The 14,363-nt window shown below is 45.8% G+C and overlaps 2 protein-coding genes across 3 annotated transcripts; one reads left to right on the plus strand and one right to left on the minus strand.

Moving 5' to 3' along the window:
* Positions 1 to 33: 33 nt before the first annotated feature.
* EIF3I (eukaryotic translation initiation factor 3 subunit I) lies at positions 34 to 9,051 on the minus strand. The gene is made up of 11 exons (XM_030539069.1): positions 8,960 to 9,051; positions 7,890 to 7,982; positions 6,608 to 6,695; positions 5,917 to 5,982; positions 4,828 to 4,977; positions 4,597 to 4,724; positions 4,040 to 4,150; positions 3,444 to 3,533; positions 1,884 to 1,957; positions 1,588 to 1,680; positions 34 to 471 (listed from the first exon to the last, which is right to left on the minus strand). The coding sequence occupies exons 1-11, from the start codon at positions 8,960 to 8,962 to the stop codon at positions 390 to 392; spliced, it is 978 nt and encodes a 325-aa protein (XP_030394929.1). The 5' UTR covers positions 8,963 to 9,051; the 3' UTR covers positions 34 to 389.
* Positions 9,001 to 14,350, plus strand: TMEM234 (transmembrane protein 234). Of its 2 annotated transcripts, none has more exons than XM_030539081.1 (5): positions 9,001 to 9,088; positions 10,712 to 10,863; positions 11,683 to 11,749; positions 12,318 to 12,410; positions 13,587 to 14,350. In XM_030539081.1, the coding sequence occupies exons 1-5, from the start codon at positions 9,076 to 9,078 to the stop codon at positions 13,655 to 13,657; spliced, it is 396 nt and encodes a 131-aa protein (XP_030394941.1). In that variant the 5' UTR covers positions 9,001 to 9,075; the 3' UTR covers positions 13,658 to 14,350. The 2 variants fall into 2 exon arrangements, with proteins under 2 accessions (XP_030394941.1, XP_030394942.1); XM_030539082.1 differs by lacking the exon at positions 10,712 to 10,863 and adding an exon at positions 10,494 to 10,633 and having other exon boundaries at positions 9,068 to 9,088.
* Positions 14,351 to 14,363: the final 13 nt, after the last annotated feature.

Genomic DNA, 14,363 nt, shown 5'->3' on the forward strand with positions numbered 1-14,363 from the left:
CAGCCAACGCAAGGACTGATACGCTTTAACTCATCTGGTTATAAAAAAGATTTATATTTACCATTTCCTTTTGAGTTTATTTTCCCAGACTTATAAATATCTCCAGCAAGGCAGGAAGTTAGTGTCCACAGCAGCAGGGAGCAAGCTGGCCCATTCTTCCCTCTGGTCTCACACCACTCAGACTACCTCAGACAAAGCAGCTGATCCAACCATTCCAGGCTGGTTTCTCTTTTAGGCTCACACCCTCAGCACTCAATCCCAAGAGCTCTACGCTGCCACCCACTGAAACAGATTAACTTTAAGCCCAGACAAAACTCCAGGAGAGGAGCCAAGTGAAAGTGGGGGAAAAAAATAAAATAAAGAGGGTGGGGGAAGAAACAGGAGCTGCTTCAAGCTTCAAATTCGAACTCAAAGTACTGTGGGTCAAAGTAATGGATGCGAACGTAACCATCTTCACCGCCACTGCTGTAACTGCAAGGGGGGAGAGAAAGCCAGATGAAACCACTGCCCCGCACTGGGACCTCAAGAGTTTGAGGTCAATGACACCCCTTTAAAAACCCAGACTAGTAACCCCAACTTCATCTAGTACAGGATTTTTATTTGGGACAATGGTATACTCGGGGCTGTAACCCAGTAAAGATTTTGGGTTAGCAGATCTCAGAGGGTCTCACCTCTACGAGGATGTGGGAGCTAAGAGCTAGTGAGTCTGTGCCTAGGATGGATATTCGCAGAAAGCTATTACTGGATATATAGGATCAGCAGATAAAGACAGAAGAGACCTGTTGGAATCATCTGTCCTGTCTGCTAGGGCAGGTTGTCTCCCATACTAAGAAATTAAAGTTAATGTTTAAAATCAAATTTACACAAGTTAAGAAGAAGGTACTGTACATCTGGGGTTGGGCTTGGGCTTGGGTTAGGGGGATTACAAGAATCAGCTACAAGGTTCATGAGATACATACATATCACATAACCAGCACAGATCCAGACTGGGATGCGGGAGTTTTTAAAAGTGTCAGTGGATAAGTGGGCTCGGGTACACCACTCATGGAAGGTATTAAGAGTCCAAGTCAGTATCGGTGTAGGGAATAAGTACATGGGTGGGGTGCGTCCCTTGGTTCATCAGGGAAGGAAGTGGGTTATTTCCCCTGGCTGGTGGTCTTGGTTACTCGACTAGGTACTGGCTATGTCCCATGATGTGTTCTGTGTAGATGTCTCTGGACCACCTACACGAGATCTTAACTAAGAGCCAATACTTCCAAAGAGGCTGGCGGTCCCCTACAGGGCAGGGAGAGTGCACTAGTTGGTCTTGGGTTCTCTAATTCTCAAGAGGAGGGGGATTGGTATTGGAACAGCAGGGATGGTGTGCGTCAGCATGAGTCGTCCATGATGTGACCAAGCTGGGGGTGCTGCAGGTCAGAACTGAGGTCTATTGGCAGAGTTTAGTTGGGTGCTACAGGGAAAGCGGGCAAAGCCTAATTGTACTGTAGGGGGGGAAATGCATCTAGCACATGCCTGACCCTAGCCAGCATTTCAGTCAGCACCACCATTGGTTTTCAAAAGCCCATGGAACCCCAGCGAGATCCCTACCTCTTTCCGTCAGGATGGAAAGCAACACTGTTTATTGGACCAAAATGACCCTTGATTCTCCCAAACTCTTCTTCAACACCCAAGTGGAAGAACCTAGGAATAATGAAGATGGTTTGGGTTATTCCAAGAGGCTCAGAGCTCCAATTATGTCAGAACAGAGTCTGGCCTGCATTTCACCCCAAGAGTAACTCTTCCATTTAAGTGACACTACTCCAGCTGTACCAGGAAAGGTGTCTTCAGGCTGCTACGAACACACCCAAATCTCCCTCCTCATTGAAGGAACAAGAAAGACCAACCTTGCCTCGAATTTGCCAATCCTGGTAGAGGTTGTGGTCACATCCATGGCTTCTTGTCCACCACCCAATACTACCTGCAAATAGGAAGAAGCCAAACAGTCTCAGATGCTGCTCCAGTCACTCTCGCTTGGCGGGAGCCAGGATCTAGAAACAGTATAGCAGCCAGAGCAAAGACTAGTGGGAAATTTTCTCCTATCCCAGCTGGTATCTGTGGCTGGAGCGGTACTATTAAAGAGCTCCCATGGGATTTCTTGCCTCCAAGACACATTTGCTAAAAGGGGATCATTTAATAAGCTGTGAACTGGAGGCTTAGCACTCAGCAGCACAGTGCAAGAGATGGTGTCAGTTCCTGGGCTCTTTGTGCACTAGAAGTAAGGTTGTCACCTGTCCAATGTTCAGTGTCTCAGTTCTGTGTGTTCTCATGTTACCTGTTTTATACACACACTTCCCGATTCAGCCAGAGGCATGGGAACCCTGTTCAGTCGGGATTTGCAAAGGTGCCTAAGGGAATTCAGCACACAGCTCCCATTGGAATTCAGTGAGTGCTGGGTGCCCAAAACCCTTAGGCTTCTTCAAAACCCCCAGTCTCCATTCTCACACTGCACACTCCAGTCCTGCAATGCTTCTTTCCCCTTAACACTCCTACTCCCTGCAGATAGATGGGTTGGTGGCAGGGAAGGGATATTACAGAAACATCAACTGACCTCTAGCTAGTACTGCTTGCCAGTGATGTGATATCGGAGATGTTTTTAGCTGTTGCCAGCATAAACACAGGGCAGGCCAGGCTCATAAGTGCTCTCCGCTCCCCTGACAGACTGAGAAAGAGAGCGGTTCCCAGCTGCCTGGTTGCTGCTGCAGATTTCAGCGCTCCAGAAACTGAAATGATCTCCCTCCTCCCCTCCATGTTGTCTTTGTCAGAAGCAAAACCGGAGTAAACTATTTTAATTGAGGAGTGTCTTCTTTCAGTTCACACTTTCCCCATACAGGATGGTGTATAATGGAGAAGTCCACCACAAACACGTGATGAGCACTTCCTGATCTCACCTAACATCTCAGAGGCGACATAGAGGGAATGTAATACCAGAATTTAGATGGGAGAGGGGGAAGGGAAGCAGCTTTAGGATGCAATACTAGAGGCATAATTAAATCCAAACCAGGGGTGCATACAGAGGGAAGATGATGCATGAATGAGCCATAAACCCTCACACACTTTATGAGTGATGCATAGAACTAGAATGAAGCATGCACTGTGGAGAACAGTCCTGCATTAATCCCTGAAGGATGGAGATGACCCAGTCATAGGAGCTAATTACAAGATTCCTAGATTTGAACACTTGTCCCCACAGTCCCCCTGGAAAGCCATCCAAAACCCATCTATGCCTTGCATCCACGCCAATCCCCTCCCCACACACTACACTCTAAAATCCTATCCTGTCACCCCCACTTTGATACTGTTCTAGAATCCCAGCCCCCTGGAACAACGTGGGGGCCAGGGGAAAGAAAAAGTCACGTATAACATGACCGCAATAAAACTAATGCCATTCGTATCAGTTAGCTTACGTGATCAAAGATGGGGGAAAGAGCTGCAGAGTTGACAGGCCGCTCGGTCCGGAACGACTTTTGATGCTCGAGAGTCGTGGAGTCAAACAGCTAGAAGGCAAGAGGCAAAACTGGTTATTCTGATGCTGAATGGGAGGAGCAGCCATTTACAAGCAGGCTCCCAACGCTGGGAGCATAGAGTGGAAAGCCAACCCCCTCCTAAAGCCCTGGAGCTCTGCCTTGTCTCCACAGGCAACTCCATCGCCTCTGAAACAGTTAGTGACAGGGTTCCCAACTCTTGCAAAAGGCCCAAACACGTCTGAGCACACAACTTGGAGCACCCAAGCCCCCGTACACCTTGTGCCTGAGACAGCACACTTGAAATCACTGCATCATCTGTGCCTGTTCATCTGGCCAAGGTAAGCCCCCCCCCCCTTCTTTACTGGGCTTGTCCCACTAAGCAGGTGTCTACTTTGAGACAGAGAAAACTTGGCTCCATAGTTACCCATAAGTTTCTAGGGAGAGGGAAATAGACATTCAAGGCAGCAATATCTTTTGCTTTTGCTCTCAGGGCCATCAGTCAGTGAGGTTCACTAGACAGGGAAGGGAGGTCTCACCTTGGCTGAGTTGTCCTTGGAGGCAGTGATAAACATGGTCATGTCCCTGGAGGTCTGGATGTCATTGATCTGCTTGGTGTGCTCCTTGACATTCACAAGGAGCTCCCCTGACTGGGGCATAAACACGACAGAATTAATGCTACTGCGCCATTGCTGAGAGACGTGCAAACCATCCCTCAGGCACAGAGGTCCCAGTTACACCCAGCATCCCCAGTGAATTATATGGTGGTCCTTTCTGGCCTTAAACTCTATGGCTCTAAACCACCACTCTGCAATGGTCTCCTCATCCATTTCTGAACTGCAGCCCAGACTGACACTCAGGGCAAGTCTGCACTAGAGCACTACATCTTTCACACCCCTGAGCAATGTGCGTTACATCAACTTAAACAGTAGTTTAGACCAGTCCGCCACAGCTGTGTACTTCAGCTGGTGGCCTTCTGGCTACACCAAACAGCTGTGGGTTTGACTTCTAGCTCAACACTATGTGTATCTTGTGGCACCCAGCCTCTCTGTCCTCAGTTAAAGAAGAGGGGAGCACTGCTTCTCATGACAATAACCTTGGCACTGAACTGGTTCAGCTCTCCATTCTCGTGCCCCGCGATGACGAATTCACCCAGGGGGCCCCACACTGCGCTAGTGATTTTCGACTCATTGCATGGGATTTTCATGTAAGGCTCGTCGCTTTCTGCAGAGAAGAAGGGAAGAGTTAGACAAATGACTATTTGCAGGTGATCCAAGTTTTCCCACAGTCCCCATCTTCCATGCAGGTATTTGCCTGAATTCCTTACCAATCTGGCTGGGGTCACGAAGGTCAAAGAAGCTAACAAAACACTGATACCCCATCTGCTTATCTGTGGAGAACATGATGATGTTTCCTCCAAAGTCAAAGCCACAGGTTCGCACAGCTGAGTTAGTCTTCACCAGCGCAAGCTGCTTTCCTAGACACAGGAAAGAACCTGTTAGAGGTGAGGATGTCCGGTGCAATCTCCCTTCTGCAGGGTGAATCGTAGTGCTGAGCTAGCCAGTATGCAATGCTTGGATCAAGAGTGGGCTAGAGTCTGTACAAAGCATTTCTTAATTTTCTGAAGTGCTTGTGAAAAATCCTCCCCTGGACCAATCTTTACAAGTCATAAGATTAGCAAATACCATCCATTTCATCACATAAATTTCGCTAAGCAAAGACCGGAAACTTGGCCTGTGTCTTGCCATCAGCTATGATCAATCTGTCAACCGCTTAATGCACATATCTGTCTATTCTCATTGCTCACCTTCCCACTGAGTATTTTGCTAGGCCAGCAAGTTCTGTTCTGAGCTGTGACAAGTGCCCCACAGTCATCCCTTTAATTGGTAAGAAGTGAGTCTCAATGCTATAGGGCAAAGAAACATTCTCTGTGGACCTCCTGCTGGACAACTTTCCTACTCATAGGATGACACCAGTTCATCCACTGAAATATGATTTACAAGACCAGGAAACCCATGTGTGCACATACATGTTTTCTTTAAAATTCTGGATGAATTAGGCACTCGTGAAAGTTAGGATACTGGCCAGAGAAAGCAAATTATTTTGCACAAGCTACCCACACACCATTCTGCCAACGCACCTCAATCCTAACCTGCACCAGAAGTCCCTGGCCTTTTCAAGGCAGACACTGTTACTTCCTGCCAGTTTGGATAGTGAGGGAGTTATCAACCAATGAATATTCTTTCGTAAGGGTCAGAATGAGACCAAACCCATCTTCCCCACTGGTCCTAAAGTAGAATTAGAATCCTACCTTATTTCCCTGCCACACAGCTCAAGGCAAATAGATTTCATATACAGAACTATTCTCTAATGAGAGAATTTAACACGCCCCCTCACCCCAATATTCTTGTCTTACCTGTTTCACAGTCCCAGAGCCGGCAGGAGTTGTCTGCAGAGCCAGTAAGCACATGTCTTGTGTCCCCTGCATCACCAGTTAGGGAATGCCAACAAATTCTCACACCCCATCACCCCAAAAGGCCAATATCCACATTTTGCCGTAGGATACATAAATACAGAAGATATGCAGTAGCTACAGTATTTATCTAGAATCAGAAAAAAAAATCATGCAGATGAAATAACTTTCATTCCAACATACTATGTCCAGGCACTTCTGCTGAGGGAACCATAACTTTGAATTTCCTGCTTTGGGGCACTGAGTTCAACTCTTAAATGCAAGAAACCTGCATTAATGTAACTATTTTATCACCTATCTGTATTGATTACAGAAGGTCACTTAGAAATTCAGGCATCTTCTAAGAACTCCAGAGCACTGTGAACCTGAGCACAGTAAGTCAGTAAAAAGTGATGTCTGAATAAGTGAGGGTGGAACACAACGGCCTGCAGTTCATTTACTATTTCAGATTGGAGTGGGGGGTGGAGGGAGAAGCCAGTGGAGAGTAATTGAAAGGCCAGGATATAAGCAATAAAAAAACCCAAACCACTCATTGTAGCGCCTGCCACCTAGTGTCCACAATAAAAACACCCCACTTCACACATGAGAAGAATCATCATAAACAAGCAGACAGGTTTCAGTCACCAAAGGATACAATCTGCATCCACACACCAGACAGCTCCAGTGTGGCCATTGTAAGTGCCAAGCCTTTCTCCATTGATTGAGTACCAGACATTGACAATCTGGGAAAGCAAAACAATTAGTCAAGCATCCACTTTAGATCAAGTTTCAGAGTAGCAGCTGTGTTAGTCTGTATCGGCAAAAGGAACAGGAGTACTTGTGGCACCTTAGAGACTAACAAATTTGGGCATATGCTTTTGTGGAGAAGTGGGCTGTACTTTAGATCAAGTTAATAAACGAATGCAATTTATTTCCATATGGTCTCATTTTGGAGTATCTCAAGTCTACATCACTGCACATACAAACAGGAGCATATGCAGTATAATATAGCTAATGGGCAACATCACTAGAGGTAGTCAGACAGGAATGTTAAAGGGTGGAAAGGTCAAATTATGTAGAGAATGAATGAGCATGGATTCACCGGGAGTATGGTACACTTTTTGTATTAAGAGATGCTATGTCTAGATGGTATGGCAACAGGTACTTTATAAATGCAACTAGACAGAATAGATGTTGAAAACGAGGCAGAAATAGCTCTCTCCATGGGGCTGGAAATAGGATTTGAAAAGGATCAGGGGGGAAAAAGGCTGGCCCAGATTTGGCAGTGGGATTTTATTGCCTACGGGGGAACACAGGGAAGGGAACACAGGGAAAGGAGAAAGAAATATATGCTGTTCAAGTAAGACAGAGGAAACACTGAGAACACAAAGAAGTGCTAGAGGTAGAAAAACAATTCTGTGAGGGATCCTGAAGAGGAGGCAGCTTGGTTTTATACTAGATCTCGAACTGAACAGGAAACAACAAAGGTTTCTAAGAATGGAAATAATTGTTTCCAGGTATAGGAGGAGAGAGGTACAACACACACCCTGGACAAAATGGATTTTCAGACTATACAGATCATAAAATACAGTTTAAATTACCAATTTTTACACAAAGTCTCTGTAAAAGCCAAATGCTGTATAGTGCCACCATGCAGCACAGAGAACTTTCTGTGGGATAGGTTAGAAAGATGGAAACTCAATAGGCAATCCCAAGTCTCAGCCTCTTGCAAAAGGGAGTCACTATAATAACTTGCCAAACTAAAAACTGACCCCCATCTCAGGTATGGTTTTGTGACCCCTCACCATAATATTAAACAGGTTGCAAGAACTTTCATGTTTTTAGAATCCTGTTTAAGTTCTCAGCCCCCCCCCCCCCCCAAAAAAAAAAGTTTGAGAGACATGAAACACTTCACACAAAGCCTCTGGAATACTTACAGGATCTTTGGCTACTGTAAAGAGTAGGTCTCCTTCACGGTTATATTTGATTTGAGTAATGGACCTCTCGTGACCTTGCAACAGTATAGGTTTCTAAAGGGAAATAAATCATTTAAAAAAAAATCCAGTATTTTAAAGCAAAACTACAAGCCTTCGAGCTTCACGATTTGTGCAAATAAACAAGTACAGAGTTTCCATCAAACACAACCAGAACTAGTCCATTTGCTCCTGTTTCTACCTTTTTACACTGTGAAACCAGCATAAGAAAACCTCATCTCCCCAAAGAGATGGAGCTAAATTCATCCCTGGTGTGAACCTGTTAGTCAACTTTAGCAGAGTGCAGACTCCCCAAACCATACAGCATTACCGGCTGTTTATGTTCCCAGGCTGCCAGGTCTCACTGAGTAGCCCTTGAAGGGAACCTGTCATCTCACAAACCCTAACACTTCTGAGCCCAGCAGGCTGAAACAATGAGGACTTGGGATTGAATTCGACTCACAGGGCCAGAAAGACGTGCAGGAGGTTGCTGATCCCACCCAATAGGGGGGCTTTATCCCCACACCACTGGCTGTGCCAAGCATTTCCTCAGCTTGAGGGTGGAGATCCCTGTGCCACAGGGCCCAGGAGGCTCCTCACACGGGAACCCAGCACTACACTGGAGTGGCGTCAGGTGCCACGTTACCCTGGGAAAACCACACACACACACACACCCCCCAGAGGGGCTCTCAGCGGGAGAGGGAGAATGAGGCGCACGAGGGCCCAAGCCTGGTGGATGCGCTCCGGACCAGAGAGAAGAAAGGGCCACGATGCCAGGGGGACAGGCTCCAGGCTGGGAAGAAAGGGAGCACCGGCACCACTGCGGGACGGGCTCCGGGCTCGGCTGGGGGGCGCATGACACCGCGGGGAGGGGCTCCGGGCCCGGCTGGGGGGGGGGGGCCGGAATGACACCGCGGGGGAGGGGCTCCGGGCCGGCCGAAGGGGCAGGAAATCCTGACTCCCTACAGAGCCGCCGCCTGTCAGCCTCCCCCGGCCTGGTCGCCGAGCCGAGCCGAGCCCAGCCCCGCACTCACCATGGCGACTGCTCAGCCCCGGCAACAGCCTGCGCAGCGCTCCGCGTGAAGGGAAGGGGGAGGAACCACATCCGGGTCAGGGGGCGCGGCCCGGCCGGAAGTGAACAGGAGCCACCATGGCCTCCGGGGGTGAGTTTCCCGCTTCCGGGGTCACCCCCCAGGACAGTGCTCGGCTCGCAGTGCCCGCGGGGGGGGAGCCCAGGGGCTTCCTTGCTGGGCGAGGGTCCCAGTGGGGGTCGCTGTGCCAGAAGGCCCCGCGGTGGGGCCCAGGGGAAGGGGATTTCCAGTGTGGGGGCTCCCCACTGGGGGGTTCGGTTCGCTTGTCCTCAGGGTGAGGGGTGCAGGGGAGGAGGTGCTGGGGGGGCTCCACGTAGGGAGGGGAAAGCAGTTCGTTCCCCCTCCGCCGTGGGGCTGGCAAGGTTTCCTGTCTGTAATGGGACCACAGAAGGGCCTAGGACAGTCGCTTCACTGGCCTTGTGCACGCAGACATGCCCAGTTCTTCGCTGAGCCAGTGGCAGCTGCCTCCCGGGACATGATGTAGGCAGGTTTTTAAAAACTCCTCAGCTCTCTTTTGCTCACCACACTCTGCAGGTTGTGGTCCAAATAGGGTGACCAGATGTCCCAATTTTATAGGGACAGTCTCGATTTTGGGGGCTTTTTTGTATATAGGCACCTATTTCCCCCCCCGCCAGTCCCGATTTTTTACACTTGCTATCTGGTCACCCTAGGTCCAAAGCACAAATGCCACGTAGTTCCAGGCTGGTGGCATCGGGGGAGTGCCAAAAATGTAAACTGGTTTGTGTTTGGTGCCAACACATCTCAAACCAGCACTCCCTTAGCCACAGCACACTGCTGACAAGACCCATACAGTAACGTAGAGCCCAATTTTCTCACGGATAGTTTATTTAACCTGCTTTCATGGACTGGAATAATCTGAAATAGTAAATGGACAGAAAAAAGAACTGCAACACAACTAAATGTGTGTAATAAACCTGTGTGAACATTACATAGTAACATTTATTGCAAAATACTGTGCTGTCACAGCATTCAAACGACTGTTCAGTGTTTTGCACTATTCTAAAATACTTAATGCACCATAAAAGCTCAGAACTGTTTAACATCTCTCATTCTTTAGTGCTTTGCAAATGTGATGATTGGGTTGCATTTATTGTACTGGAGCTGGTCACATCATCGTTAAGCTTGATTATTATTTACTAAATAACACGATGTTAATAACACTGTTATGCACTAAATGTACTGGCTACATTATAGAAGATATCATAAGAAAAGGCCCATACACCTAGAAGCTTATAGTTGACCTCAGACAAACAGCATGCGGGGGACAATAGTTCTTTTGTGAGAGTTGGTTGGTAAGATCATTGCTAGGAGGCTTTGTGGAAGAAGTGAGGTTTAAAGGATTTCATAGTTTGACACATGGAGGGAGAGACTTTTCCAAACAGGTGCATTGAGTTAGAGAGAGTAGAAGGGGAGTTCTGGGTGCTCAGCACTTTCCGCAACTGGGCTTTTAACACAGGAGGAGAGAGGGGAAAAAATGAAGGAATTTGTGATGGTCACAATGTCAGACGCAAGATTGATGTTCAGAACACAAGATTAGTCGCAGAGCAAATGGCAAGTTCCACCCTGCACTACATGCAGCCATGGAGTTGGGATAATGTAAGAACTAAAGTGAGAAACTCATATTATAGAGCACAAATAATCCCTGAAGTGTGGTGATTTGTGATTGTGTTGAAGGGGAAGTGTCTGCACTGGTCCTAGTGGCTATTCTGTGGGGAGGAACAAACCCATTTTTGAAGACAGGGACAGAGGGACTGGAGAAGGTGAAGCAAAGGAACCGAGTGCTGCAGCTGCTTGCAGAGATGAAATTCCTGTGCCTCAATTATAAGGTATTAGAACCCCCTCCAAACCATTTCAGGTAGTGCCAAGGGGGCCTCCTGGATGGGAATGTCTGTGGCTTAATCTGGCTTTAACATTAATTTTCGTAAACGTTTAATTATATCTGCTCTGGGCTTGATGGTTTTTATTGGAAATTTGATTTTTATCCTTTGTGATATTCCATTTAGCTTGCATATGGTACCACTTTTCCCATGAGGATTTCAAAGCACTTTACACACATTAGTTCAGGGGTCAGCAACCTTTCAGAAGAGCTATGCTGAGTCTTCATTTATTCACTCTAATTTAAGGTTTCGTGTGCCGGTAACACATTTTAACATTTTTTAGAAGGTCTCTATAAGTCTATAATATATAATTAAACTATTGTTGTATGTAAAGTAAATTAGGTTTTTAAAATGTTTAAGAAGCTTCATTTAAAATTAAATTAAAATGCAGAGCCCCCCGGACCGGTGGCCAGGACCTGGGCAGTGTGAGTGCCACCTGCGGCACACGTGCCATAGGTTGCCTACCTCTGCATTAGTTAATTAAGCCTCATATCATTCCTGTGAAATAAGCGTTCTCTCCCTTTTACTAAGAAACTGAGATGTTATGTGACTTACTCAAATTCACACAAGGAGTCAGTGGCACAACCATAAACAGAGCCCTGTGATTTAACTGATAGACCACAATTCCTTCTAGAGTGAGGAACAGAACAAATGAGTCCTGGCTCCTAATCCCCCACTCTAACTAGCTTCATGTCCTCACATAACATTCATGCTGTGTATATTATTGTTTCATGTGCAGTGACTGAATATGTTGTGTTTTCCTTGTAGTGCATGGTGCCATTTCTGTTTAACCAGTGTGGATCAATAATCTACTATCTCACTTTGGCATCCACAGGTTAGTCCTTGCTATTATGTGTCAGTGTAGTGGGATAGCTGGGGCTAGACAGACAATTTCATCCTTGAGAAGCTCTGTGGCCCAGCCAAGAAATCAATTACACATATTGAGGCTTGGTAGAATGGTGTTTTTTTTTTAATTTTGACATAACATCAATGTTTTTTATTACAATTTTTTTGTATTTTTATCAATTTACATTTTCAAAGTTGCAAGAAATTATGGTGGGAGACAGCCATTATTTAATGACAGCCATTGAGATGCAAAAAAATTAAATATTTATAATCATTAACACACAAATGGTCACATCACATGTTAAAATATACAAAGTAAATTTCCTAAAATATAAGTTCTCAAGCAGCATTTTTCTCCCTTTACCTATCTGTAAATAATTTTTGTTGGTTTGTGTGTACCATGAAATCAGTGTTTACCAACACAAATCTAAGCCTTCCAAGCCTACACATAACAGGATAGAGCAGTTTTGCATTGGTGATCAGAAAGTGATTTTTACAAGATTTAGTTTTTTAACTGTGTTTAACTGACCACGTCAACATTCCCTGTTCAATTTCAGACCTGTCCCTGGCGGTGCCTCTCTGTAACTCTCTGGCTTTGATAGTCACAGTTGTAACTGGGAAGATTCTTGGGGAGGACATTGGTGGTAAAAGTAAGTCAGACTTCAGTGCAATGCTTTTATAGATGTGCTCTGCACACAGCTTGGCATTCAGCACCATACCTTGAACATCTAGATTACCATTGTTTGGTGTGAGGTCTAGCTAGATCATGTAATTCTAGGGGCAAGATGTGTGGTTAGTTAAGTAGTTCATCTTATCATAGTTGGGGATGGATTTATTGAGGCCCCCTCCCCTAGGTGTGCACAGAGTGATGATCTGGTTAATCCTACCGTCTCATGGATGGCTATTAGATAGCACTAGTCTGTGTGTGATCATCAGTTGCTGTTGTCTCACTGAGGGATTTGAAACTAGGTTTTGGACAACTCTACTCTGCTAGTAGTAACTTAATATTTTTACATTAAGGAGCTACGCGGTGGGGAAGCTGCAGAAGGTAAGAATGTTGTCCTGTGAGGGCGTTAGGGGAGGAAGAAACCAAGCAAATTGAAAACGTGATGGCATTTTGTTCTAACAACAGTTTATTCAGCTTTCTAAGATTATCATTGAGAGAGAGTGAAATCTGTAGATTTAGAGCCATCCTGTACGCTTCAAGTCAATGGGAGTTAAGGATACACGTACCTCAGGTTCGGGCCTTTACACAATAAAGACATGAGCAGAACAGAACTGGTGAACACCCTTCTAGGCCAGAAAGATGTTCTATAAAAACCTAAAATACCAATGAAGATTCTTCTTCCTCATCCCCTCCCTCAGTCCACTGTGTGACACTAGATAATTTCATAAAATGGCTGCAAGTTTGAGATTGTTTGTAACTGATTGGGATGAAGTCCAGCTCCATAGGCCCATGCTAATAGCTACATTTGTCTTTAAACACAGCTATTGTTAGCACAGCGTTAACAAAGTTTCCCTGACTAGAGCAAACAAGGACTATTTTCCTAAGAACTATGCTCTAGAGCTATGCTGGCCGTAGTAGTTTTATAATATAGTTAATAGTTTAAAAAAATAAATCTCTGCACAGATATGAGGAAAAGTGTCTTAGAACCTGCTATTAACAACACTGCCGAAATTCATCTGGAACTAGCATGTTTCTGATCCTCCCTATCTAGCTACTCAGACCACATCATCACTGTAGCATCTGAATAGAGGACAAGGCCTAACTGATTAGTGGTGAGTGCTCATGATTCCTCCCATTTTTGTATGTCCTGTCTCCTTAGGAGCCGTGGTAGGAATGCTGCTTACTATCTTGGGAGTTGCTCTATGTATAGCTGGTTCCATGAACGAGTGAGAAACACTGAGAGAGTGGAAGAAGAACGAATGTGCAGAAGGTAATGCCGCTGTTTGGGGATGGGCACCCCTGCCGCTCTGGACCCAAATCAGACACCAGCGGTGTGGGCTAGAACCAAGGCAACGTGGAAGGGTGAATTTTGGTCCCTAAAGAAGAAAATTTCTGAAAACAGTTGTTGGAGTCTCTTTGCCTTTTCAAGGTTTAGGTCTTGTTGTTTTGGGGCACTAAGCCTCGAATATTTGGGGTTTGAGCCCCCAATACTTAATTTAGGTACAGAACCCTATGCAAAAAATGAGTGTCCTGATCTCCCTTCTAGGTCTCCCAAAGTTCCACACTGCTGGAGTCCATGGTGTAATCTCCATTTAGTGTACAGCCCCATGATGGAGATGTTGACATTCCCACCCACACAGTGAGGGATTTGGAACCAGAGTTTACTGTGTAAAAAAAATGTAAACAACCGGGTTGCAGAATTGAAGGGTCATCTCATCACTAGATAGAACATTTTAAAATCTAAAAAAAAAACAAAAAAAACCCTTCATATATCAGGGGAATATTTGACACAGGACAGCAGAAAATGGTTCACCAAGCTTATTTACAGAGGTAGCTACCGCACTAAGACTCCCACCTATACTCTAATTGCTACATCACAGTATTTCTAGAACACAAAGGCTGAATAAACTAAATGGTTCATACTTATCTCCTCCTC

This window comes from Gopherus evgoodei, chromosome 20 (assembly GCF_007399415.2).
Source record: "Gopherus evgoodei ecotype Sinaloan lineage chromosome 20, rGopEvg1_v1.p, whole genome shotgun sequence".
NCBI classification, from domain to species: Eukaryota; Metazoa; Chordata; order Testudines; family Testudinidae; genus Gopherus; species Gopherus evgoodei.